Source organism: Heloderma suspectum, chromosome 5 (assembly GCF_057233095.1).
Source record: "Heloderma suspectum isolate Gila_16-S chromosome 5, 16-S_ref, whole genome shotgun sequence".
Taxonomy (NCBI): Eukaryota; Metazoa; Chordata; class Lepidosauria; order Squamata; family Helodermatidae; genus Heloderma; species Heloderma suspectum.
In genome coordinates this window covers 122,294,112-122,321,574 of record NC_139462.1, presented here as the reverse complement: position 1 = coordinate 122,321,574, position 27,463 = coordinate 122,294,112, and the positions used below count along the sequence as shown (strand labels likewise).

Below are 27,463 nucleotides of genomic sequence, written 5' to 3'. Positions count from 1 at the left end.
CCTCTTGCCCCCCTGTTCCTTTTTTCCTGTGTGTCATGTCTTTTTAGACTGTAAGCCTGCTGGCAGGGAATGTCTTGTTTAATTGATCATATGTAAGCCACTCTGAGGCTTTTTGGCTAAGGGGCAACATAAAAATACTTCAAATTAATAAAATAAATACATATCTAGTGAAGTTAAAGGGTCTGAATACAGAGGGAACAGTTTCAAGGAGGAGCAGAACTTGGATATGGGAATTATTTTATGAAGTCAGGGTTTTATTCTTCTCTGCTCTTTAGCTGGGAGCTAGAGCTATGTAATTGTGTCTAGCCAGGCCTGAAACTGTGGTTCTTTGTGACTTTTGCCTTTCTTATTGTAGAAAGACACCCATAACTTTCGGTTTATGGTTATTTTTTTCAGGAAGACACAGAAAGAACCCAAATAAATGTTTTAGCTGTTCAAGCCATTACATCGTTGGTGTTGAGTGCAATGACGATACCACTTGCAGGCAATCCAGCTGTTAGCTGCTTGGAACAGCAGCCTCGAAACAAAGCTTTAAAAGCTCTAGATACAAGGTATTTCAGATGTTTGTGTTCTTCCTGCTTGTCTTTGGTAATACTTAACCTGAACTTTGACCTTTCTGAATCTCTTTCTGAATACTTTAAAAATTAGTTTTTGATAGCAAAATACAAATAGAGCAATACAACATAGAACACAAAGTTCTGTCATATTTCTTACTATTCTTATTACTAATGCCTGCAGTTTATTTCTTTATTTATTACATTTCTATACTGCCCAATAGCTGAAGCTCTCGGGGCAGTTCACAAAAAAAGTTGCCCACCAAAACCCTCTCATTACCCTACCTAAAAATGGCGTGTTTGTGACTGGGTGATAGTTGTCACAAATCCTTGGGTCCAGGGTGGGCCTATTCAGGAGTGGTTGTGCTAGCAACTCCTTCAAAGCATCAGGCACCATTCCTCCCCGCAATGAGGCATTAACGACACTCTGGACCCACCCAACCAAGCCATGCCGTTAAATAGCTATGAAGGACAGGGACTGAGAGAGCATGTCATTGGCCACATGGCTGCAAGCACCTTGGCCACATTGTCAGGCCACACTAACTGATATGGATCCCACAAAACGTGGTTAGGTGGGCATTGGACACCTCAGTTGGATCTGCCATAACAGTAGCATCTGAATTACTTCAGAGCCAGTTGACTTTATCCTCAAAGTCCAATAAAAAAGCATCACAGTGGGCCTCTGAGGGGCTAGAGGAGCTGCCTCTGGGGTTAGCAACTTCAGCTACACTGAAGAGCCCACTAGGCAGCAACTCAAGGATTTGATGGAGGCTGTGAAATAAGCCTTTTTCACAGCCCGCACTGCAACATGGTAAGTAATTATGTCCTCTGAGCAGCTTCAGAGCAAGACTTCCACCACCTGCACTCTAGTCACCATCCAGCCTGCTTCATTGCCCATAGCTCTGCAGAGTACCATGGGGAGAGCGGATTCTGCAGCACTGGAGAGGACCCTAGGGAGCGGACACAGCTGGGTGAGATCAGGCCCACCTGTCTCATCCTCCCAGGGCTCAATGATGCATGCCGAATCACCGCCCTCATTGACAATTAAATCATGGATGAGCATGGGGGTTTTCTGAACTGACTTGGCATTTAGCAACAGCACTACCAGACCAAGGTTGTAGATGGGGTTACAGATGTTTAACTACAACCATCTCCTGAGTTAGCATGTCTTACCCACTATGTCTCCTCTTGCCCATGATGACTGATATAAGTGCAGCACCCCCTTTCCATCCCCTTACTAAGGGATTTAGTTGCATTGTTCCAGCATCTAATGGCTGGAACTGAGGGCTTTTAAGCTTGAGCCTCAGAGCCACACCCAGAGCACAACTGCACATCATTAGTGCCACCTGAGGAAAGATCTAATCATGAGCAGGGCCTTGCTCATGAGTAGACCTTTAAGCAAAAGAAGTCCCTATTCCTCCACTAGGCACTTCTGGCTCTGGCAACTTTCTTGTTCTCAAGGTTAACTCACTGTTCCCTACAGCATAGAAGACATGTCTACCCTATTTCTGTCCCAAGCCACCTCATCCATAAGAACAGAACTGCCACAAGTTAAATGTTTGGAGGAACTTCCATTTCTGTTTGCAGAGCACAGTGGATATTAGGAAATCAGAGTATTATATATTTTCATGATAACTCAGTAGGAAAGAAGGTCTCTAAGGCCACCATCTCTCTTGTTTTCCAAGAGATGTATTACCTTGGCATATCAGAGTTTGGAAGAACAGCCACAAGCTGGCATCACTGCTCACTCTTTAAGGGGAGCATCCCATGTTGGCAGCCTTTCAGGGTTATTATCCCCTTGAAGTCATTTATTGATTGGTGATGTGGACCCTTTACACACCTTTATTAAACACTATAGAATAAATGACTTTCCTCTGCAGGAGCACCCTTCAGGTGGAGGATTCTGAACAAAGGTTTGGTTGAAGCTCATCCTTTATGGCACTACTCATTTATCCTGATGCTAAGGAATGTCCTCCGGAAACCAAAGAGAAAAAGGAATTTTTTACCATGCATTTCTGTGCTTTGGCACTCCTGGAGGACATTCAGCCCACCTATGTTACTTCCAGGGAGCAATATTCGGGGGGGGGGGGCGCTTCTGCTTCACCTGCCACACATGTATTAAGATAAGCAGAAACTCCTGGGAGGTTGCCTCCATCCTATCTTCTGTTTTGGTTATGATCTCAAAGTATTAATCACTGTTACTGTTATCATGTTTGTCACTTGCTGGTATACTTAACCTCATTCCAGAGGAGATTGAGGGATTGCTTCTGCTTTTTCTGTATGGTCTGGGAGGGCAGGATAGTTCCTCCCCCTGGAGAATCTTATCAAATGTCAACCTTAATGCTAGAAGCCTCTGAGCCAAAATGGGAGAGTTGGAGTGCCCGGTTTTTAAGGAGAACGTAGATATAGTGGCATTACAGAAACCCAGTGGAATGGCGAGAACCAGTGTGATATGGTCATCTCTGGATAGAAACACTATAGGAAGGACAGGGAAGGGCATACTGGAGGAGCTGTTGCTCTGTACATCAAAGAGGGCATAGTGTTGAGCAGACTAGAACACCTAAAACAGGTAGTCTCTTCCACAGAAACACTGTGGGTGACAATACCCAGCTCTGAAACTAATTTAGTACTAGGAACATGCTATCATCCCCCAGATCAGAACACGCAGGGTGATACTGAGATGAAAAACAAAATCAAGGAGGCCTCCAAACGTGGAGGTATTGTAATAATGAGTGACTTCAGTTATCTCCACATTGACTGGATAAATGCATGTTCCAGTTACAACAAAGAGGTTAAATTTGTCAATGCCCTAAATGACTGGGCCCTAGAGCAGTTGGTCATGCAACCAACCAGAGGGGAGGAGATGTTGGATTGAATCCTAAGTGGTACCGCTCAGGACTTAGTATGGGATGTAAATGTTGTTGAAACAGTGACCACAGTACTATCAGATGTATTTTTTTGTATGTATGTATGTATGTAGAAAATTGCCCAGGAAATCCAACACAGTCACATTTGACTTTGAAAGAGGAAACTTCTCTAAAATGAGGGAACTGGTGAAAAGAAGGTTGAAAGGGGGAGTCAAGAGGGATTTTTCCCTTCTAAATACTTGGAGGTTACTCAAAACCACAATAATAGAAACTCAGCTAGAATGTATACCACAGGTTAGGAAAGGTAGCACCAACTCCACAAGGTTACCAGCTTGGTTAATGAACAGTGTCAAAGAAGCTATTAGAGAAAAGAAAGCTTACTTCAGAAAATAGAAGTCTTGCCCAAAATGAGGAAAACAAAAGGGAGCCAAGCTTGCACAAAGGAGATGCAAACAGACAACAAGAAATGCAAAAAAAAAAAAAGCATTTTGGGGAGCATATCGCCAACAACATCAAGGCCAACAATAAAGCATTCTTTAAGTATATCAGAAGCCGGAAACCAGCTAGGAAGGCAGTTGGACCGCTGGATGACAGTGGAGTTAAAGGAGGATAAGGAGATTGCAGAGAAGTTGAATGAATTCTTTTCATCTGTCTTCACTGCAGAAGATATAGGACAGATACCTGTGCCTGAACTGATGTTTTCAGGAAGGGAGTCTGAGGAACTGAAGCAACTAGCGGTGACAGAAGATGATGTTCTCAACCTTATTCGCAAATTGGAAGTTAATAAATTACCACGTCCAGATGGTATCCATCTTAGAGTTCTCAAAGAACTCAAATATGCAATTGCTGATCTTCTAACCAGAATGTGCCATATGTCCCTAAGATCAGCCTCTATATCAGAGGACTGGAAGATGGCCAATGAAACACCAATTTTTAAAATATTTATTTATTTATTTATAATCTTCTTTGGCCACCTTTCAGGGCAGAAGCCCTCCCAAGGTGACTTACAACAATAAAATACATAAAAACAATTAAAATATTAAAAGTGATAAAAATATAAAAACAATAAAAGCCAAAAAGGGATCTGGGGGGATCTGGGAAGTTATAGGCCAGTTAGTTTAACGTCTGTTCTGGGTAAGTTGGTTGAAATCATTATTAAAGATAAAATTAGTAAGCATATAGAAGGAGAAGCCCTGCTGAAAAAGAATCATGGCTTCTGTAAAGGTATGTCCTGTCTAGCTAACATTTTCGAGTTCTTTGAGAGTGTCAATAAAAATGTGGACAGGGGAGATCCAGTAGACACTGTTTACCTGGACTTCCAAAAGGCTTTTGACAAAGTCCTTCACCAAAGACTCCTGAGCAAATTTAGTAGCCATGGAATAAAAGGAGAGGTCCTCTTATGGATCAGTGGTTAAAGAACAGAAGGCAGAGAGTAGGAATAAATGGTAAATTATCCCAATGGAGTGATGTGAACAGTGGGGTCCAGCGGCGATCTGTATTGGGACCAGTGCTTTTCAATTTATTCATAAATGATCTGGAATTAGCAATGAGCCATGAAGTGGCCAAGTTTGCTGATGACACCAAATTATTTAGGGTCGTTACAACAAAAAGGGATTGGGAGGAGCTCCAGAAAGATCTCCCCAAACTGGGAGAATGGGCATCCAAATGGGTGAAAATGAAATGTAGTTCAGTGTATGCACATGAAAAGTGATATGCACTGTCCTTTGTTTCCGTATATAGTAGAGAGGAAGCTGTATCTATATAGACTTTTGTTCTCATAGCATTTGCTATGAAATCTCAACATTAATCTAGCTCTAAGCATATCTAACCTAGGCTTTTTAGTAGCTTAATTTCAATTTTAAATACATTTCATACATTTTCTGAAGTAATAAACCTTGTTTTAAATCTATAACTGATTGTATAATTTATTCACAAGATTTACTTGACTGTAGAAAGTGCTTTATCCATTCTTTTCCTGAACTCCAGGTTTGGGAGGAAATTAAATGCAATTAGAGGAATTGTAGAAAAAGAAATCCAAGAAATGGCATCCAAGAGAGATAACATTGCTACCCACCACTTATACCAAGCATGGGATCCTGTTCCATCTCTGTCCCCTTCTGCTACAGGTATGTGTTGAATGGCAGAAGGCTTTTAGCCCTGGGCTTTCTGAAATGGCTTGTCATAGAATTGGAAAAAATCTCTGGTGCTGCCATAACCCAATCACATTTTTACTTTGTCTTTGTGCTTTGCTGTTTAACTTGAAATGGGACTTGCTTCTGCTTGAACACACTAAATATTTCTTCTTTAATTATGGATACATAGGACAGGGGTGCCTACATCTCAGATCCTCCAAGCCACAGACCACAACTTTAAAATGCTCAGGAGCCACAGGATGTGCACAACCTTTACTCATGTATTCTCTTCCTAGGTGAGGCCTGCAGCTCTCACCTGTGAGAGCAAAGGCCTGGGGAAGGTGCAAGTGAAGCTCCCCTCCTGGTATACTGCCATGTAAGAAGGGAAAAGGCCTTGAGACAGATTAATTCTCCTCTCCTTAGTGAGCCCTGAATAGCATAGGTGGAGGAGACTGGCAGGGGTGGGAGAGGCTCAATATCTTAGGCTTAACTCCTTGCAAGGTGGCCACAGGCATCCCAAAGGAGACCACTCTGACAGACTGCTTGCCCTTTCCTAGGCCTTCGTGGCCCTTTCTCTCTGCTCCAGATTTGTGCATGTTCCTGTTCTGCTTGGTCTCTCCTCTCCATACTGTTCATGATCTTAAGCCATTTTGTGCAGCCAGCATTTATCTTCTCCTTTCCATGCTGCCCACACACCTGAGGCAGTGCTTGCTGACTCCTCCTGCATCATCCTCCATCAGCATCTCTTCTCGCTTCTGTGTCCTGCACGCTGTCCATGTCTCTTCAGTTACTTCTCTCTCCGGCAGGTCAGATGCTGTCCCTTTGCCCTCAGCCCAAGGTGCCTGCAGCCCAAGTGGCTGCAGAGGACAAGAATTGCCCAGAACATCTGCATCTCAAGAGCCACAAAATGCATGGACACATTTGTTGGCTCAAGCTGCAGTTGAACTATCAAGGAGCTGCAAGTGACTCCAAAGCCACGGTCTGGCCACCCATTACGTTGGACTTTTTCAAGGCAGCTTTCATAGTATTGGGGAGGGCGGGGGGAGTGGCATGTCAAATATTAATGTTAAATTTCTGTGAGCTTCAAAATGCTCCTTCATCCTTTCCTTATATGCCACAGGTCATTGGTCATCTCCCATTGCTTATCAATAGGATCTTCTCAAATTGGGGAGAGGTAACGAGCGGGGTACTGCAGGGCTCAGTCCTGGAACCAGTGCTCTTCAACATTTGTATTAATGACTTGGAGGAGGAGGTGCAGGGAATGCTGATCAAATTTGCAGATGACACAAAATAGGGTGCGATAGCTAATACTTGGGAAGACAGAAACAAAATTCAAAGTGATCTTGATAGACTGGAGCACTGAGCAGAAAATAACAGAATGAAATGTAATAGGGATAAATGCCAAGTTCTGCACCTAGGAAAAAGAAACCAAATGCACAGTTACAAGATGGGGGATACGTGGCTCAACAACACTACAAGCGAGAAGGATTTTGGAATTGTTGTCGATCACAAACTGAATATGAGCCAACAATGTGATGTGGCCGCAAACAAGGCAAATGCTCTTTTGGGCTGCATTAATAGAAGCATCGCTTCCAAATCCCAGGAAGTACTCGTTCCCCTCCACTCAGCACTGGTTAGGCCTCATCTGGAGTACTGTGTCCAGTTCTGGGCACCACATTTTAAGAAGGATGCAGACAAACTGGAGAGGTTTCAGAGGAGGGCAACAAAGTTGATCAGGGAACTGGAAACAAAGCCCCATGAAGAGAGACTGAAAGAACTGGGCATGTTTAGCCTTGAGAAGAGAAGACTGGGGGGAGAAATGATCACGCTCTTGAAGTACTTGAAAGGTTGTCACAGAGAGGAAGGCCAGCATCTCTTCTCCATCATCCCAGAGTGCAGGATACGGAAGAATGGGCTCAAGTTACAGGAAGCCAGATTCCGGCTGAACATCAGGAAAAACCTCCTGACTATTAGAGCAATACGACAATGGAACCAATTCCCTAGGGAGGTGGTAGGCTCTCCCACACTGGAGGCGTTCAAGATGAGGCTGGACAGCCATCTGTCAGGGATGCTCTGACTTGGATTCCTGCATTGAGCAGGGGGTTGGACTGGATGACCTTGTAGGCCCCTTCCAACCCTACTATTCTATGATTCTTCTGCATCTTCTCCCATTTACTGTCAACAACTTTTAACTGTGTTAATCAAATCAGGGGACACTAACCTATAGCACTTTTATATTTTGACTAGCATAGGGGTCAGCAACCTGCCATTGGCCAGGACCCCTGAGTGCACCCGCTAGAGTCTCATTGGCCCCAGTCATCCCCCACCGCTTATGCCACCATTTCTGCCTCCCACTGTGCTTAGCAGCTAGGAAGCAGGAAGTCAGCAGATTGGGAGACGTCTCTCCCTATCTGCTTACTTTCTGCTTCCTCAGTGCTGAGATGAGCAATGTCAGAAGGCAGAAGTGGTAGTTGGGGTGTGTGAAGGAGCACTGGACCTAGTTTCAACTCCCCTGCAAAGTAGAACTGGCCAAACCTGGCCTCTGGTTCCCCAAAAGACACCCAGTACCTACCCTCCTCAGCCAAGAGGCACTGAAATTACTAAATTACTGAAGTTACTCAGAAGGAACCACACCAATCTAGAGTTGGATAAATGTTTATTAGGAGAAAAGGGAGTAAAGGGAAAGGGAAGAGTGGAAGTAGTAAGTTGTACAGAAGGGTATAAACCTGAAATACTTAAATAGGAACCTGATTACATAGCCTTTTAACCATACGCCCAAGCAAAATAACAAAACTGGCTAGCCTATCCCTGTATATACTGGAGTAAGGGCTTCCCAGGATAGAGTCCAGCCATCAGCAAGTCCGAAAACTACCAGAACGAAGGGAGACAACACGCCTCTACCTCAGCCCCTCTTTTAAGGCCCAGCCTTGGCAACCCAGGGCAGATTTCCCTTAGCCAGTCACTAGCTCAGCCCCTGGGTGCACCACCCTCGCCCCCGAAGAGGCAGGATCTTCCCACCAAACCCAGCTGTTATCTCTTTCCCAGTTAGCAAGGCCTGAGCCTGACCTTGAGCAGCAGGGCCAAGGAGCTTCCAGATAACACACTCCCAGGTGGTGGTATCAGACGTGACAGCAAGGCCTAGCTTCATGGTGGAAAAGCAGGCTGTCACTCTTGACAGGGTGAATGTGGTGGAATGACAGTGTTAAGAAGGGAGCTAGCAGGAGCAAAAGCACTGGGGGCAGGAATAAGAAAGGAGAGGCGGAGGAGGAAGAAAGCCCTGAGTGGGAAGGAGAGGGAGGAGAAGGAAGAGGAAAAGGGCGGCCAGAAAAGCGGGAATCCTGGAAGAGGGGGCATGAAGATGTGCCTGGGGCCCCAGAAAAATGTAAAGTGTGCCCGTGGCCCTGGGAAAAATTGTCACATATGCTTGTGGGCTCAGAAAGGTTGCCTACATGTTAATAAAATCGTATCCACACATTTAAAAACAGCATCTTGTTGCTAAACTCCTATTAGATTATGATCCAATAGGATCAAAAGAGCAATGTTATCCACCTCAGTGGTACTGCGGCCTGGCCCTTCTTTCTCTGTTTTATTTATGTGCTCTAAGACCACATTTCTAACCATAATAGTATGATCAGTTCTGTTTCTTGAGTAAAACGTCCTGCATTAGCTCTCCATTTCTGTGCAAGTGACTATGATACTCAAAGCCAAACTACACATGACATTAAATACTTGCACCTAATGTCAGTGTTTTTTAAAGTGCTAATTGCATCTTTTGTGTTTTGTTTTTTAGTTTGTGGTTGTTGTTTTTCCAGAGCACTGTAATAATAAATTTCCTTTTTAAAAACCAAGGGAACTGAATGATAAAAAAAATATCTGCTGGTTTAAGGCAGGAGTGTCTTATTATCAGCCTTTTCAGGTGGTGAAGGGTTTGTTATATCTGGACTCTCAAACTGGCATGGAACATCCACAGGAGGTGAAGGGGCTGGGGCTCCTTCTGTGCTAGTCCCTTCCCTTGGGTCTGGAACCTGCCATTCCCCTTCATCCTCAGAGAAGCCCAAGGGAGGCGGTCCACTGGAGTAAATGCAAGATGCAAAGATTAGTGATCCTCACACTTGATGTATGCACACTTTCTTACTCAAATTGATAAACAAAATGAAACTAAGAGGAAACATTTACAAGTGCCATTTCAGCATTATACCAAACATGGAGAACAACAATAAGAGCAAATGGTCATGATTTAACCTTGGCAGAGAAACGAGGCAAGGATGTCCTCTTGCCTCATTCCCTTGCTATTTGTCATGTCCCTGCAACCATTGGCAAAAGCCTTGTGAACCATTCCTAATATTAGGGGAATCATAGAATCATAGAATAGTAGGGTTGGAAGGGGCCTACAAGGCCATCGAGTCCAACCCCCTGCTCAATGCAGGAATCCAAGTCAGAGCATCCCTGACAAATGGCTGTCCAGCCTCATCTTGAAGGCCTCCAGTATGGGAGAGCCCACCACCTCCCCAGGTAATTGGTTCCATTGTCGTATTGCTCTTACAGTCAGGAAGTTTTTCCTGATGTTCAGCCGGAATCTGGCTTCCTGTAACTTGAGCCTATTATTCCGTTTTCTGTTTTCTGCCCAGCGCTCCAGTCTATCCAGATCACTTTGAATTTTGTTTCTGTCTTCCAAAGTATTAGCTATCCCTCCCAATTTTGTGTCATCTGCAAATTTGATCAGCATTCCCTGCACCTCCTCCTCCAAGTCATTAATAAAAATGTTGAAGAGCACTGGGCCCAGGACTGAGCCCTGCGGTACCCCACTCGTTACCTCTCCCCAGTTTGAGAAGGTCCCATTGATAAGCAGTCTTTGAGTCCGATTCTGTAGCCAACTGTGGATCCACCGGATCGTTGTTTCATCTAGCCCACTTTGAGCTAGTTTGCTGATCAGGATATCATGGGACACTTTGTCGAAAGCTTTGCTGAAGTCGAGGTATATGATGTCTACAGCATTCCCACGGTCTACAAGGGAGGTTACTTGATCAAAAAATGAGATCAGATTTGTCTGGCAGGACTTGTTTTTGACAAATCCATGTTGGCTTAGAGTAATCACGGCATTGTTGTCAAGGTGCTTCCAGATGAATTGCTTTATGATCTACCCCAGAATTTTCCCAGGGATTGATGTCAGACTGACTGGTCTGTAGTTCCCAGGTTAGAAGGGAATTGGAGAAGGAGCCAGAAACCATGTAATTAGTGTGTTTGCAGAAGACCTTGCTTCAGTTATCCATGCCTAGTGACATCCAGGCTTGATTACTGTAATGCACTGTATGCAGGGCTGCCTTTGAAGACGGTCTGGAAACTTCAGCTGGTACAGAATGTGGCCATCTGAGTGTTGGTGGGGGTGAGGTGATCCAATCATATAACACCTATACTACACCAGCTGCACTGGTTACTGGTGTGTTTCTGAACCCAATTTAAAGTGCTGGTTTTTATATTTAAAAGCCCTAAATGGTTTGGGACCAAATTACTTGAAGGACCACCTTCAACAATATCAACCTGCCCACACTTTAAGATCAGTAGGAGAGACCCTTCTTACCTGCCCACCTGTGGTGGCAGTTAAGTGGGTGAGTATACAAGAGATGGTATTTTCTGGAGTGGCCCTATACCTCTGCAATAAGTTGCCATCAGGGGTCCGCCAGGCCCCATCATTGAAGGCTTTTAGGAAGGCCCTGAAAACCTACTACTTTTCTCTGGTCTTCCCCTGATTATGTTTTATTGGAATGAGTTGTAGCTTCAGTAGATACGTAGTAGGTTTTGTTTTTGTATTGGTTGTTGCTTTTAGAATGTTTGCTGCTGTTGCTGTTTTTTCCGTTTTTATTAAGTGAGTTTTATTGTTGCATGCTTCCTTGGGAGGGCTCCTGCCCTGAAATGCAGCCAAGAAATATTTTAAATAAATAAATTTCTTACCGATCCGCTACTATTAGTCCTGGAGATGCAAAAAGAGATTGCTAAGTATGGAGAAGTAGCTGGTCTCAAAATAAATTATGCCAAATTGGTAATACAACCCCCATCCGCCCAGTATGCAACAACAGGTAAAAAAAAAATTGTCTGGCTTTTCCCTAAAGTATAAAACAATAAAATACCTGGGAGTTTTGATACACATATGCTTGTATAAATTGAGGAAAATGAACTTCTCTCCAGTCATGACACACACAAAATTATTGAAAGGTGAGATGAGCTCCCTCTGTCATGGCTGGAGAGAACTGAGGCAGTTAAAATGACACTGTTGCTGAAATTGTCTTTCCAGTTTAAGGCTTTGCCAGTAATGATCCCAGACAAGACTGTACTAGGGTGGCAAACAGTGCTAGATAAATTTATATGTAAAAGAAAGAGAACAAGACTCAGTCAGACTGTTTTATATAAAGGACAAAAGCAGGGAGGCTGGGTATTCCTTACATCCAAACTTATTACGAGGCATTTCAACTTTGCCAAATCATATATCTTATTCAACGAAGTGAGGATAAGCCCTGGGTTCAGATGGAGCTGGATACACCCTCAGCATTCTCCTGGCAGAGTATTCCATTCCTGGGAGGGGATGGGGTTATATAGGATGGCTGATTTCTATGTAAATAAGCCTCTTTGAGAAGGGAGAAATTGCACCCTAGAGTATTTGATTGGTTACAGCTACATCAAGTGATCTATTTCATTTCAAATACAACAATTAGGGAACAAGCTACAAGGAAATTCACTCCTTTTGAAGACCTTATTGCTAAGACATCTTCTGTGTCTAAGAAGATTGTCTATATCAAATACTTTTAGGTTATCTAACTTCCCTAGGTGGTCTTAAAGTGGTTTGGGAGAAGGATTTGGGAGGAACACTGGAGGAGGACAAATGGGAAGCTATCTGGAAACACAAACTTTTGCAATCTGTATCAGTGCATATTCAAGAATCGTCCCTCAAGATTATGCACAGATGGTATATCACCCCACTGAAATTGTCTTATATAACATAAACGTACTTGCCCATGTGCGGGAGAGGCTGTGGCAATAGGGGTATGTTCTGTCACATATAATGGAGTTGCCCAGGGACAAAAGACTTTGAGTTGACTATCTTTAAACCATTATCAGTGATCACATGCAGACAGGTAGATCCTGATGCTAAGAGCAATCCTGGGTATCTTTGAAGGGGTAATGCTGCTCTATTGCAAAAGGACTTAATTATTTTTCTAGCTGAAGCAGCATGATTGGTTTTTTGCTAAACAGTGGAAGGACAGCATTGTTACACCTTTAGAGGTTTGGTATTTGGCACTAGCTGAAAAGCTAACCTACCAGATTAGACTCATCAAAGAACAGATTAAGCCAGATGCCTTCTTAGTTTGGCAAGCCTTTATTTCCCACACAAGTGACAACAGTAACAGAAGACAACTGCCAGTGTCATTTGATGGATTATGGTTGGACTCATGAGACTGAAATGGTGGGAGGAGTTGCATTGGCAGGAATGACATAGTAGTAAAGATAATGGGCACTGATGATGGTCTTGTAAAATCACCTTGCATTTGTTTTTTGTGATGCTGTTTTCTGAAGATGTTTAATCTTTTTAAAAAACAGGCTTATTTTGGATATTGTCTAAAACAATTTTGTTTTGTATTTTTATTTCAGGTGCTGTTATCAACCATGAAAATCTTTTACTGCAGATCAATACAGAGCGTGAACTGGGAAATATGGGATATAAATTAGGACAGGTTTGTTCAAGTGCCTAGTGAGAACCTTTATCTGTATTCTCTACTTCCCACTTTAACAAGCATTGCTGAATGGCAATCTTGGGATTTTTAATTAATTGGATTATTACTTAAAAGAAGACAAATCATATTGATAACAGAATGAAGTAATGGTGCTACAAATATGCAATTTCATTAACTTTAATGAGAAGAGTGTGGCCACTCATCCCAGTACTATTATTTAGGCCTTCTGTAAAGTGAGAAGCTTCACACCAAATGCCTCTCCTTTCTGCTTCGGGGTAGAGGGAATGATTCAGTCCCCACAATTGTGAAGAGCACTAGTGCCTTGATTGGGGACAAGAAATGAGTCTCACTTCCCCTTCCCTCCAGAAACTGGGAAGGTGCAACACCCATGGAGCATGGGAAATAAATAGGTTGAACTTGAAATCTTAATACAGGATGATAAGTATGATCTGATAGGTATCACTGAGATTTGATGGGATGAGACTCATGATTGGAATGTAGTCATTGAAGGGTATACTTTGTTCAAAAGGAATAGACCCAACAGGAAGGGGTGGGGGGTTTATGTAAGGAATGTATATACCTGTGTGGAAATTCATGTTTCTGAGAATGGAAACCCTGCTGAAAGCATTTGAGTAAAGACAGAGGGAGGGAGAAACAAGAGTGGTATTGTTATGACAGATTACCCACCCAGCCAGAAGACATGGATGGTGCTTTCCTGGAACAGATGACAAAATTTTCACAGAGGCAAGCAATAGTTGTAGTGTGGAATTTCAACTATCCCTGCATCTGATGGAAGTCTTAACATTGCAAAGAATGGAACACCCAACAAGTTTTTTACTTGTGTTGCTGACAACTTCATGTCAGAGGGTGGAAGAAAGTACAAAGAGATCTGCTGTTGTGGACTTAATCCTGAGCAACAGGGAAGAAATGGTAGATTAAGTCAAAGTGACAGCAGCCTGTGGAAAGTGACCATGCCGTCTTGATCTGTGAAAACTGAGCTTACTTGGATTCATACGTTGGACATTAGGAAAACCGCTTTCCAAAAGCTCAGAGAAAAGATGGGTGAGATCCCATGGCCAGAAAATCTGAAGGAAAAGAGTTCAAGTGGTATGGGAGATCCTGAAAACTAAAATACTGAAGGCACAGTCACAAACTATTCCGATGAGAAGGGAGAATGGAGGGGGCATTTAAAGAAGCCTGTGTGGCTGCACAGGGGCCTCTCTGATGAGGTGAGGCTCAAAACGGTCATGTATAGGAGATGGAAGGAGGGACATATTGCCAAGGAGGAATACAGTGGAGTTGCCTGGACCTGTAAGGATCGTGTCAGGAAGACGAAGGCCCAAAATAAGCTGAGGCTGATGAGGAATTCTAAAAACAACAAAAAGGGCTTCTTTGACTATGTTAGGAGCAAGGAGAAGATCAAGAAAGGGGTAGGTTTCCTGTTTAGGATGATGAATTGTTAACAGATGACTGAAAGAAGGTGGAACTACTAAACTTGTCTTCCACAAGGGGAGTTGTGTTCAACTTGGAACAAGTAGAACAAATGATAAATGGAGGGATTTGCAGTCCAGAATAAGTAAGAACATGCTTAGAGAGCACTTAGCTACTTTAAATGAATTCAAGTCTCAAGGGCCAGATGAATTACATACCCAGATGCTGAAGGAGCTTGCAGACACTATTTCAGAGCCGCTCTCTGTAGCTTTTGAGAACTCCTGAAGAATTGGTGAGGTGCCAGAACACTGGAGATGGACAAATGTCCCTATCTTCAAGAAGGGGGGAAAAGGGGTTCCAGGAAACGATAGCCATCCTGACATCAATACCAGGCAAATTCTCAAACAGATGATTAAGTGATCTGGAAAATAATACATTGATTCTCAGAAGTCAACATGGGTTTGTGAGGAATATGTCATGCCAGGCCAACCTTATCTTCTTTTTTGATAGAGTTACTAGTTTGGTAGATCAAGGGAATGCTGTGGAAATAATATATCTTGATTTCAGCAAAGGATTTGACAAAGTTTCCCATGATATCCTTGTTGACATGATGGTAAAATGTTGGTTGGACAATGTTACAGTTAGGTGGATCCACAGCTGATTGAGCAACCATACTCAGCGAGTGCTAATTAATAACTTGAGTGGAGTGCCCCAGGGCTCTGTCCTAGGCCCTGTGCTGTTCAGCTTTTTTATAAATGACTTGGATGAGGGTGTATAGGGGTTGCTTATCAAATTTGCAGATTACTAGGAAAGACAGCCAACCACGTAGAAGATGGGATCAAAATTCAAAAGGATCTGGACAGGCTGGAACACTGGGCTGAATCTAAGCTGGGAGGCAGTAGGCAAAGCCTGCTTCTTTAAGGCACAAATTATTCTGGTGGAGGAAGGGAAGAAGATAGCATTTCTGTGCACTGCTATACTATTCAGGTATTTACCATATATCAGAATCACCATGTCTTGAGATGAGCCACCTGCCAACATAAAATACATGGTGGGACTCCTACCATGGAAGAAAAGCTTCACCTCACTTAGTAGTGAGTGACACTACTCACTGGGCAGTGGCCCAGTCACCTTGGCAAAAATATTGGCATTGGGTAAAGACTGAGAGATGGGCATGGCTGGAGAACATGACCACGTTGCCCTGTCATGAGGGATGCTTGCTCTGCATCCCTAATGCAGAGGGAGCAGGGCTGCTGCAGAGCCAGCTGGCATGTATTTAAGGGTCCGTCAGGCTAGGAGCACAGATTCCCTTGTATCTCCCCAAGAGAAGGAGATGCAAAAGGCTGTTCTAACGCCAACCCTGCTGCTCTGAAGTCCTTAGGCATGTGAAGAGGCGACTCGGCAGCTGTGGGCTACCCCCATCTTGCCATGCTATGCCTTCCAAAATGACAATACTATTCATATACTTCATATTCTTGTTGTGTCTTCCTTTTCCCTAATTCATGGAGAGTACAGCATTGTGGTATCTTATAACCTTTATTTTGTTAACCTTGGCATGGCTGGTTTATATGTGATCAGTTCTAGTAAACAGTGCTGGACGTTTCTGTGATCCACACTTAATATTATGCAATACCAGAGTTTGTACTTTATTTCCAGGCTTTATTTCCAGGTTTTATTGAAAAAAATCATACAATAGCTACCCTTCCATGATATCCTGTTACACTGAGAGAGGTTTTGCAACTTTCATCCAGACTATCCTCTTTTGAACTGTGGTGCTGGAGGAAAATTCTGAGAGTGCCTTGGACTGCAAGAAGATCAAACCAGTCCATACTCCAGGAAATAAAGCCAGACTGCTCACTTGAGGGAATGATATTAAAGGCAAAACTGAAGTACTTTGGCCACATAATGAGAAGACAGGATACCCTGGAGAAGATGCTGATGCTAGGGAAAGTGGAAGGCAAAAGGAAGAGGGGCCAACCAAGGGCAAGATGGATGGATGATATTCTGGAGGTGACGGGCTCGACCTTGGGGGAGCTGGGGGTGGCGAAGGCCGACAGGAAGCTCTGGCGTGGGCTGGTCCATGAAGTCACGAAGAGTCGGAAGCGACTGACCGAATAAACAACAGCAAATCCTCTTTCCTCTTCCACCCACAACAGTGCTTTCTTGCCACAATCCAAAGGCCTGCAGGCAAAAGACATGCTATTGCATGTGCACTTCTGTGCAGAAACTATGTGTGCTCGTGGTTGAGTGAATCAGGCTTTCATGTACAAAACAGATTTTGTGGATACACCTTGATTTTCCTCACACAAGAACTGTGTGTGGACAAAATAGGTACTCTCTGTATAGAAGCCTGTTCTTGCATACAGAAGAGAATCTATAAATCACAACTGTCATTGTTTCGTATTGTCCAATTTTTCCTTCAGAATGTGTGCACATCTGCCTATTTGGCCAATCTTTTGAACTTCACACTGAAGTCCTGCATATATTACTGAGATCCTCATAATAAGGTAGGAGTGAGCCTCTCTGTCTTTGTCCAGCTAAGTACTCAGTAGACAACAAATATAGGCTCAGTGGCTGCAGAAACAGAGTCCCATTATAATGCTCTTAACTACTGGTTGGTTACATCTTTTTTGAGCTACGTTCTTAAGAGCCTGGTGACCACGCAATTCCAGGCATTCCTGGATAATATGGATTATGTAGACCAAGTTCAGTTAGGCTTCCAGGCCAGTTTTGGAACTGAAACAATAAGTGCCAAGTTGACAAAGAGGAAGGAGACAAATGGGGCTCCCCTCCTCCCACAGCCTCAACTGTAGTTGCTCACCATAGTGGCAGTCAAGGTTGCAGTCCCATTCCTAAACAGATAAGTGTGAGAACTGTTTTCACTTCCCTGCTAGAAACCCCTTAAGTAGTGAAAAAAGCTCTCCTGGCTTTTGTAGTAATATGTACTACAGGTAGAACCAGAGCTCTTCTTTCTCCAGGTTGGCTAGCAGGAGTTTACACAGCTCCAGCCACAGCTCCAAACTCCCCTGAACCAACCCCCATAAGGAAGCCACTAAAAGACCATGGTGAGGGTAGACCTGGATGATATAGACATCCACCCTCACCTGCTGGGTCAGAGATTTCTTTGTCCACCCTAAAGAGGGAGGAAGCAGAATTGTTGAGGAGGCATTCTTAGTAGGAGTGGGAAGAAATGTTAATCAGTGAGTTTTAATATGTTTTGGGTGTGCTAAGTCTGAATCTGCTGAAAGTTCTATCTTTTAGCCACTTAAGCCAGAACACATAAAAAGAAAATGGTGGTGAGAATGAAAGACCAAGGAATGTGATGCTGGAAAGAAATTAAAAACATAAACATCATCGTCAACAACCCGGTATAATATATTTCATGTCTAGGTATACTGCAGTGGTATGTTGATCCAAACTGGCTGCCAATTCCATTGGACAACTTTTGTGAGTTGGGTTAAGGAAAATGAATTACTCAAATATGCCTCTAAACATTTATTTAGGGTACAGTCCTTTGCATGTTTATACAGAAAAGGTTCTACAGTTCCCAGCATTCCCCAGCCAGCATGACTGGCTGAAGGGATACTGAATGTTTTAGGACATTTTTCTGTGTAAACATGCATAGGATTGTACCCTGAAACACAAATCTCCAATTTCCAGCCTATCTCAGGCTGCTACTGTTTTTGATCGAGGGGGTTCTCTCCTAGGTTCTTCTCAGTAAGGACAATAAGGCCTATATGTCCACCCATTAAGTGTACTGCTGTAATATATCCTGAAGGATATTTGAATGCCCTCCTGCTTGTCTTGGAAAAAAGCAGGAATGATTTACTTACAGTAGGTTCCTTTTTCTTGAGGAAGGCAGGAGGGCATTCTCCCACCTCCCTTGTAGGACTAGTTTATTGTTTTGAACAACAGGCACATGAGCAGTTCTTGGGATGGGTTCTCTCTCTTTATTAGTGGTTCCTTTGTTTATGTCACATTTACATGTTTTTCCTGTTTTCTGTAGTATGTTAGGGTTTTCTGCTCTCTCTCCCCCCCACTCCAGGGAATTAGTGGGGAATCCTTCCCAGGGAAGAGTCAATTGTAGATGGCCCTGCCTCCTGGTTCTATATGGAGAGGGGATATTCCAAAGTATATCTGAATACAGGAATTTAAAATTAAATCCTGTTTTCAACATGTACTGAACATGATTGCACTCTCCCATTAAGATCAGGTTCATAGTTTGGGAGTGATCTTGAAACCCAAGTGGTATATGTAGCTCAGCACATTATGTGATAAGTTGACTGGCTACATTCACTGCTGAAAAAGGAATTGCCTCATTTATTCAAGATTCAATAGCATGCAGACTTGATTAGTCTCATGTATAATATGTGGGGGTGCCTCTGAAAAATCTTCAGAAACTTCTACTAATGCACAATATGACAACCAGACTGTTTGACAGGAGCACACGTATTATAGCAAAACTGCAGCAAAGGTATTATATCTATATTCAAGGACACCCTTGGCACCCCATTGTTTCTTTCTGGGCACAGTTTAAAGCCCTAAATTGTCTGGGACCAGGTACCCATATGAAACTGCTCAGTAGCTGAGATCATCATTGGAGTCTTTTCTCTGGGTGCCCTCACCTATATTGGTTAGAAGGGTGGCTACCAGAGAAAGGACCTTTTCTGCGGTCGTGTCTAATTGTGTAATTGCTAGATCTCACTGCAGTTGGATCCCTCTCTGTGGAAACCTCAATAGCAGAGCACATATTTTGCATGTAGAAGGCCCCAGGTATACTCCCTGGCATCTCCTAGTAGGGCTAGAAAAGAATCCTACCTGAAAATATGCCAGTTAGTGTTGACAGTACTGAACTACATATACCAATGGACTGCTTCAGTATAAGGCAGCTTCCTAAGTCCCTACGAAGTCTTCTCTTTTTTATATAGAGAGGCCATAGCTCAGTGGTAGAGTACATGCTTTGCAAGCTGACGGTCCCAGGTTCAATCCCCAGTTGTCTCCAGATCAGGCTGGAAAAACTGCCTGAAACCTAGGAGAGCTACTAGTCAGTGTTGATAACACTGAGCTAGAGGGGCCAATTGTCTGATTCAGAATTGGGCAGTTCCCTATGTTTGTAATTCCCTGCCACTTGATGCCAGGCAGGTGCCAACTTGGCTTAGTTTTCAGTGGCTGATAAGGACACTGTATTGAAACACACTTTTCCTGAATGACCAGCCACTGTTTTATTGTATAGCTTGATTTTAAGTATTCGTTATTCTTTTGTATTTTTATTCTTTTTTCTTTTCTTTTTTCTCTTTTGCTGTATTGTTCACTGCTTGGGAATCTTGTTTAGATATAGAGTAGTTTATAAATACTGAAAATAAAATAAGTCAGATAAATAAGGGAGATCTACCAGATACCCTCATTATTATCCTTTAGGCCCCAAGAAAAGTGTATCCAGGAGGTTTTCAAACTGCTGCTTTTACCGTTGTTGCCCCTGCAAATTCCCATTGTCAGTTGTAGCAGCAGAAGGCAATCATCACATTCAGGCCGAGTCAAGCTTTTGGGAATTATAGTTGAGCTGAACAAAACAAAAAAATGACTTTCATTACCCTTCCCTGAGTTCCAAGGGGCGTTAGGTAGAAAAACTTCACAGGAAAAAGAAGAGGCAAAATCTCCTGCATAGCACCAACACTTTCTCTCTCTCTCTCTCTCTCTCTCTCTCTCTCTCTCTCTCTCACACACACACACACACACACACACACACAGCTTGCACCTGGGGCAGGTGCATTCCTGAAACACAAACTCAGTGCCAAGGCATCTGTCTCCTCTCCCCATGGCAGGGAACAAGACAGCCTGAGTTTGAAATGGCAGGACAAGCTTCCTTTCTCTCTCCTGTCCTAGGCAGGAAATGAGCAGGCTGAGAAGGAAGACAGTTGGTAAAGCCTTGATGATAGCCAGGATCTAGAGAACAGTGGTGATATTGATAATTCCCCAAAAGGGTGGCCTCTTTCCCACCTTTTTTAACTTCAGCACTGTTACCAGCAACGTAGCTGCTCATGCCTGATTTTCCCCCTCAATACAGCATGGTGGCAGCTCAGTCACATTGGAGAAGCATGGCCTGGTTTAGATGTAATTATCTCAGTTGGAGAAAATCATGATTTATTTGACTGAGAATGAGCCTTGTGGCTTAACACTCCCCTTCACTCCTTCTCTTCCCTCTTCCTCTTGCACGTTTGGCTTCAAGAAAGATATCATGGTATTTTAAACCACAGCTTCCCATGATGCCTGACCTTGAAATTGTGGTTTAAGCACCACTTGCAAACCAGGATATAAGAACCAGCATCTGTTGAGGGGTAGAAAGGAGTGCAAGCACTACAGCCAATTACAAGACAGGTCCAAGTACGAACATAGAAGGTGAGACAGATCCCACTCCAGCAACCATTATTCTGAGAGCCTATCTAGTATATGGGCTGCCCTTCTCTGAATCTGGGAGTAGACCACCCATGTGCAAGATCCTTGTTCATGAACTAAGAGACATAGTGCAAGAGGAAAAGATAGTCTTTGATTCTGGGCAATACTGTGAGGATCCTTTCTGGAAATAGGTCCATTGTTGGGGGAGTCTAGCTCAATCAGTCCAGGACATAGTCCCTTGATGCCACATTTCTCAGCTCGGTTAGAAGTCTCTATTGCTTTGCCTGTCAGGCAAGAAGGCAAGTTGTCCAAGGAAGAGACAGACCAAACAAGACCTAGGTTATTCCCTGTGTTAATCTGGTACTAAAAGGGATAAATAATTTTGCTAACAAAAGTCTAAAGAGGCTACTTCAAACTGAGGATCCATTTCAGTTGAGGTTCAGGCCCGGTTTTGGCATGGAAACAGCCTTTGTTGCCCTGTATGATGACCTATGTCGGGAAGTGACGGGGAGTGTGACCTTGTTGATTCTCCTTGATCTCTCGGCGGCTTTTGATACCATCAACCATGGCATCCTTCTGGGACGATTGTCTGAGCTGGGAGTGGGAGGAACTGCATTGCACTGGTTTTGTTCCTACTTGGATGGTTGATTCCAGAAGGTTGTGCTTGGGGAATATTGCTCGGCCCCGTGGATTCTCCAGTATGGGGTTCCACAGGGGTCAGTTTTGTCCCCTTTGCTATTTAACATCTACATGAAACGGTTGAGTGCGGTCATCCAGAGTTTTGGAGTGCATTGTCATCAGTATGCTGACGACACACAGCTTGATTTCTCCTATTCACCTTCTTCGGGTGAGGCTGTGGATGTGCTAAATCGGTGCCTGGCTGCGACAATGGACTGGATGAGGGCTAATAAGCTGAAATTCAATCCAGACAACACTGAGATGCTGTTGGAGGTGGTTCTTCTGACTGGATAGAGGGTGCTCAACCTGTTCTGAATGGGGTTGGACTCCTCTTGAAGGAGCAGGTTCGTAGCTTGGGGGTTCTCCTTGAGCCATCTTTGTCACTTGAGGCTCAGGTGGCCTCAGTGGCACCAAGTACCTTCTACCAACTTCAGTTGGTGGCCCAGCTACACCCCTATCTGGGCAGGGATAACCTGGCTTCAGTTGTCTGTGCTCTGGTAATCTCCAAGTTAGATTACTGTAATGCACTCTACATGGGGCTGCCTTTGAAGACGGTTCAGAAGCTGCAGCTCATGCAAAATGCGGCAGCCAGATTGATAACGGCGACCAGAAGGTCCGAATATATAAGACCAACTTTGGGCCGCTTGCACTGGCTGCCTGTATGTTTCCAAGCCTAAAACATACAGTGTTTTTCTGGTGCTTGTTTTAACCTATAAAGCCTTACATGGCTTGGGACCACAATATCTGACGGAGCGCCTCTCCTGACTCGAACCTACCCATACACTACACTCAACATCTAAGGCCCTCTTCCGGCTGCCTACCCCAGAGGAAGCTCGGAAGATGGCGACAAGGGAGAGGGCCTTCTCAGTGGTGGCCCCCAAATTATGATCTCCCTGACGAGGCCCGCCATATGATAAGGTTTAATTGATCCTGGAATGGCTTATGGTTATGGTTGTTTGCTTTGAGATTGCTTGTGTGGAGTTGTTTTAAATAATACATTCTTGTGTATATTGTCTGTTCATGTGTTTTTTATGGAATTGGCTTTTAAAATCTGTATATTGTATTTTTAAATGTTTTCAATCTTTGTAAACCGCCCAGAGAGCATTGGCTATTGGGCAGTATAGAAATGTAATAAATAAATAAAGATGGTTAATTTGAACTGGAATGGTTGAATGACCTGAATGAAGGTTTTAGGGAGAACTACAAGAAGACCCTCAAAAGACCCTAGATTCATATTTAAGAAGACCTCATGTTCTAGACCCTTGGCTTCTGGGCAAAAAGACTTGGAAGTTTCAGTTTTATGCTAACTGACGTTATCACTAAGGCTCTACCTGAGATTTTGCAGGACTGATTTTGAAGAAAAGAGGGGGGGAAATGCAGCAGTCTTTGCAAGCAGCTTCATATAGCTTGTTCAAGGCCACGGTGTGCTAGAAAATTAAATGAACAGAAGAATTGAGCATGCTCAGCTGCCCAACTAGGAGGAGGAAAAGTACTGTTTTGACATCTCGTGCTGCACACACCTGCTGATAAGAGAGTGTCTTTACTCAACGCTAGTTGGGCGGGGGAAGTCATTTTGTCACTGACTGTAATGACAGAGAATGACTGTGAGTTCAAAAGAAGATATACCAGGGAGAAATATGTCAATCAAGATAACATGCCCAGATGGCAGACTTTTAGCCATGTTTTAAGAAACATAAAACTAATTCATTAGTAGTAGTGTCAGAAATGTTCCCAAAAAACATATGGGCATAAAACGTGAAACTGTGGGAGAGGGATAGACATGTTACTTCTGATTGATGAGCAGGCGGTCTAACTACACACACACCCTTTTGATTGGAAGGTGGTTGTCTCATTTCTCATTGGGGCCCCCACCTTTGACCAGAACAGGGGTCTAAAAGCACAGGTAGTGAGGGCTCATGTGGGCAGCTGCTGCTTCTTCCCTTTGCTCTTTCACTGCTTTGCCTCTGATATTCTCTGGACCACCAGACGCAAGGATTTGGGTAACTTTGCACCTCTCTAGGCTCTTAAACTTTAGAACTTAGAATTATTTCTGAAGTCAAAACGTGGATTATTTTCTGAAGATGAGACTTATAATTATTTCTGAGTTTGGTTCTTAGAGTATTTTCAGAGCTTGAGAGAATACTCTTGAGACCTTACATTGGTGCATTGGCTGGGAATCAAGCCATTTCCAAGGATAGGAGCTAGCAAAGCCAAGCAAAGTCAGGCTGCTCTACAGACATAGTCGTTAAATATCCTATACTATGTAAAGATGATAATTGTTGCATATTACAGAGTTAGAAGATACCCCAAGATTATTTATAATACAATGCCAAGTTTCTTTAAAAAGCTATTGCATGCTAAGAAAAAAGTAGAGAACATGAAAAAGGAATCTCAAGTTCCCCTGAGTGATTTATTGATTAGTACAAAGAGTATTCCAATAGCAGTAAAGTCTAAATTGGTACAGTTATCTGAAAGCACAGGACCTAATCCTTGAAGAAAAGCACTCCTCCCTGTACCATTTGAAGAAGATAGTGTAAGTTGCTTGTTGTGGAGCAGGAAAAAGTGATGCCAGGTAGTATGAAGGAATTGAATGCATGCCTTTGGCTCATGGGTATTGGATTAACACAAGCAATTGAGGAATGGGATCAGGTAAAGTTGGCTTTAATAAGCAAGACTGAGGACTATGACAACTTACAGTTAAAATGTGAACATTGTAAGAGAGAGTCAAAGCAAGCAGTGATTCAGAACTTGAGCTTAGTTTCAGAAAAAGAAAGATTGAAAAAATAGGTAGACCTGTTAGAATCTAGCTATAAGCAGCTAGAAATCCTATTTTCTAGCTGTTTATAGCAGGGAAGGTGGCCAGGATGAGGAGTCGAGATGGGTTGTACCACATAAGACACTGGGATACATGCAGGGAGCAAGCTGGAGGATTGAGGGGGAAACAAGCCAAGCCAAGCCCCCGCTCACCTGATCAGGAGTAACGTGAGTTGGTAAGTGAACAACCAACCCATGATGGCTTATGCTCCAGGTGGCATAATGTTATGTGCAAACCAGGCCTAATCCTTCTCCCAAACAATAAAGAACAGCCCAGTTATCATGAGAAATGCATAGCTACTCTAAGAGGATATCACATACTGACTAGCAAGTGATACGTTAGAAAACAAAATTGTAACAATAACAATAGAGGAAAACCTATAGAGGCAGTGCCTCCAGCGATACAAAAGTAGTAGTATAAAGATGCTATAATTTGTATGTACTAAGAATATAAGCAATTATTTAAAGTTAGTATTACTGTGTTAAACTATATGAGCATTTATGAAATAAAAATGTAGATTACTTTTTACATTCCTTTTTCCTGTTTTTTAAGGTCTCCATCCACTCTGTGTGGCTAGGAAATAACATCACTCCATTGCGGGAAGAAGAGTGGGATGAAGATGAAGATGATGAGAGTGATATCCCTGCAACTTCCTCACTGCCATCTTCTCCAATCAATTCGAGGTTTTTAATAGTTTTTGTTTGCCACCTGAATAATGTTCAGATAATATTAGTGTTTAAGTTTTTCATTCTGAAATGAAAATCCTCTTGTGCCTTCATCAGCTAGGCACTTATTGATTGATGTTTTTTTATTTTAAAAAGTGTTTATTGATTATTTTTAAATAGATGACTTTACAAAACAAATAAGTACAACATATTACTATTCTATAGACATTTAGCACACTAAAACCTATTATAAACATTAAAAAACAGCGAGACCCATCAGCGAGACCTTATAACAATAAAACATCTAGACATAAATAACCTTAGAACTGTGAAATCTTACAATAAAGGAAATGGATTACCATCACACCTTGCTTATCATTCCAAAACTTCCTAAATGGCTCCAATTCCTGATCAAATAGATTTATCCCGTATCTTCCTTGCTTAACCCAAAGAAGTCATGTAATTTTGCTTAGGGTTGCCAAATGCCATATTTTAATATTCTACTCTTTTAGTCGAAGTATTTCCTTTCTTTCCCAATACTTGGCATAAAGAAGATATGCTGCTACTATAATATAAAAGAGTAGTTTTTCTTTGGTACTGCAGCTTTCAGATAAGTTAATAAGGAAATTCTAGGATCAAAAGGTATAGTATATTGCAGAATATTACTAATATTAAAAGAATATTATTTCCAGAATCTCCTTGCCTCAGAGCAATTCCACCAACAATTCATGAAGGCTGCTCTTCCTTTTCAACACTTCCAACAAATATTCTTACAGTTTTCATAGATCTCAGATAACTGTAAAGGAGTCATGTACCACTGAGTCAGAAGCTTAATTTAATTTTCCATTAAAGACATTGAGGCTGTATATCTATTTAAGTTATTCCAAACAGATTTCCACATTTCATCTGATGTCCTTTCTCCAAGTCTTTTCTCCCACCTTTGAATTTTACCTGGTCTTCTATTTTCTTCAATGTGCATTACCATTTTGTAGATTTGGGTTAGCATCTTTTTTGGTTTGTCCCACATTATCTTCTCAAATGTCTTAATCCTTCCTCCTGGTTTCTTAACCAGCTATTTAAATAATGTTTAATTTGGAAGTACTCAAACAATACCAGTCTTGTATTAAGCATTTTCCCTCCAATTGGTCTAAAGGTTTAACCTGCTTACCATCAGTCCAATCAACAAATGTATGAACCCCATGCTGCCATTTTATAAAGTTACCAATTACCCAGTTTTTATTAAATTGTGGGTCAAATAAGACTGATGCCATTGGGAAAGGAATTTGCGGGGAAGAGAACTAGCTGCACCTGTGGACTATAAGGCTGAATTGAGGCTGTGTTTCCTTTTGTCCCCGCCCCCACCAGGTAATAAAAGGTTAGTATCCGCCAGGGGCTCGAGCCACAGGTGTAGCAAGACAATTTCATTGGGTGGGCAGAGACAAAAATGAGGAGGGGCAAAAGGGCAGCGGTCACTATAAAAGAGGCTTCTGGAGAAAAAAGTTAATAGGTAATGACAAAAATAAAGCTCAATTTTATGTGTTTTAATTAAGAACTATGACTTGTGAAGTTTACAGAAAAGCAAATAATTTAAAATACAATATTTTCCACATGCAAAATAGTAGTGTAAACTAAGTAACAGTGACTAGGAAGTAGATGTATATCGTGCAAGTCATCTTGCCATAATGATCTGAACTGCTAATGGCGTCTAATGAGCGTGATTTCTCTGCAAACTTGCGGATGAACTGTTGACTTGGAATTCCTTCAAAAATGTTACTTTCAAAAGCCAAGATTATGTTTTCGTAAGCTCGTGAAGTGTTGGGGTTTTGCAGGATTCTGCCATATCCTTGCACTTCCTCAGTAGATGTGTTTGAAGTTCCTCGATTTCTGGAGTGCATCTTGAAATTTCACAGAGTGGTGTAAGCTTGCTTGGGTCAAGAAAGTTATCTGTGTCTATATTCTTTAGAGCATGTACGGCAGCTGAAATGTGCATATTCCTTTCACAAAATTGAGCAGCCATTTCACCTTTCACTGTATCAGTTGCGCTGAAATAAATTCTCTTAAAAGTCGCATCATCTGTGGAACGGCTCTCGTTCAGAGCCTGGACAACGTTGCCTTCATACATCGGCATATTTTGTAGATGAGAGCTAGATTTACAAACCCTCTTTGGCATTGGTCTTACTTCCTTTGCATGATCTGATGGGTCT

The 27,463-nt window shown here is 42.6% G+C and overlaps 1 protein-coding gene across 10 annotated transcripts in view; it reads left to right on the top strand.

Annotated features, from left to right (window-relative positions):
* HTT (huntingtin) overlaps nt 1-27,463 on the top strand; it is a 381,175-nt gene that overhangs the window by 295,231 nt on the left and 58,481 nt on the right. For 7 of the 10 annotated variants that reach the window (XM_084859889.1, XM_084859888.1, XM_084859886.1 and 4 more), the window contains 4 exons: nt 397-551; nt 5,408-5,547; nt 13,195-13,277; nt 25,147-25,277. In XM_084859889.1, the coding sequence (XP_084716015.1) occupies nt 397-551; nt 5,408-5,547; nt 13,195-13,277; nt 25,147-25,277 (509 nt within the window). Of the gene's footprint in view, nt 1-396; nt 552-5,407; nt 5,548-13,194; nt 13,278-17,131; nt 17,283-25,146; nt 25,278-27,463 lie in introns of those variants that run through there. The other 3 variants (XM_084859895.1, XM_084859894.1, XM_084859896.1) reach the window with 3 other exon arrangements.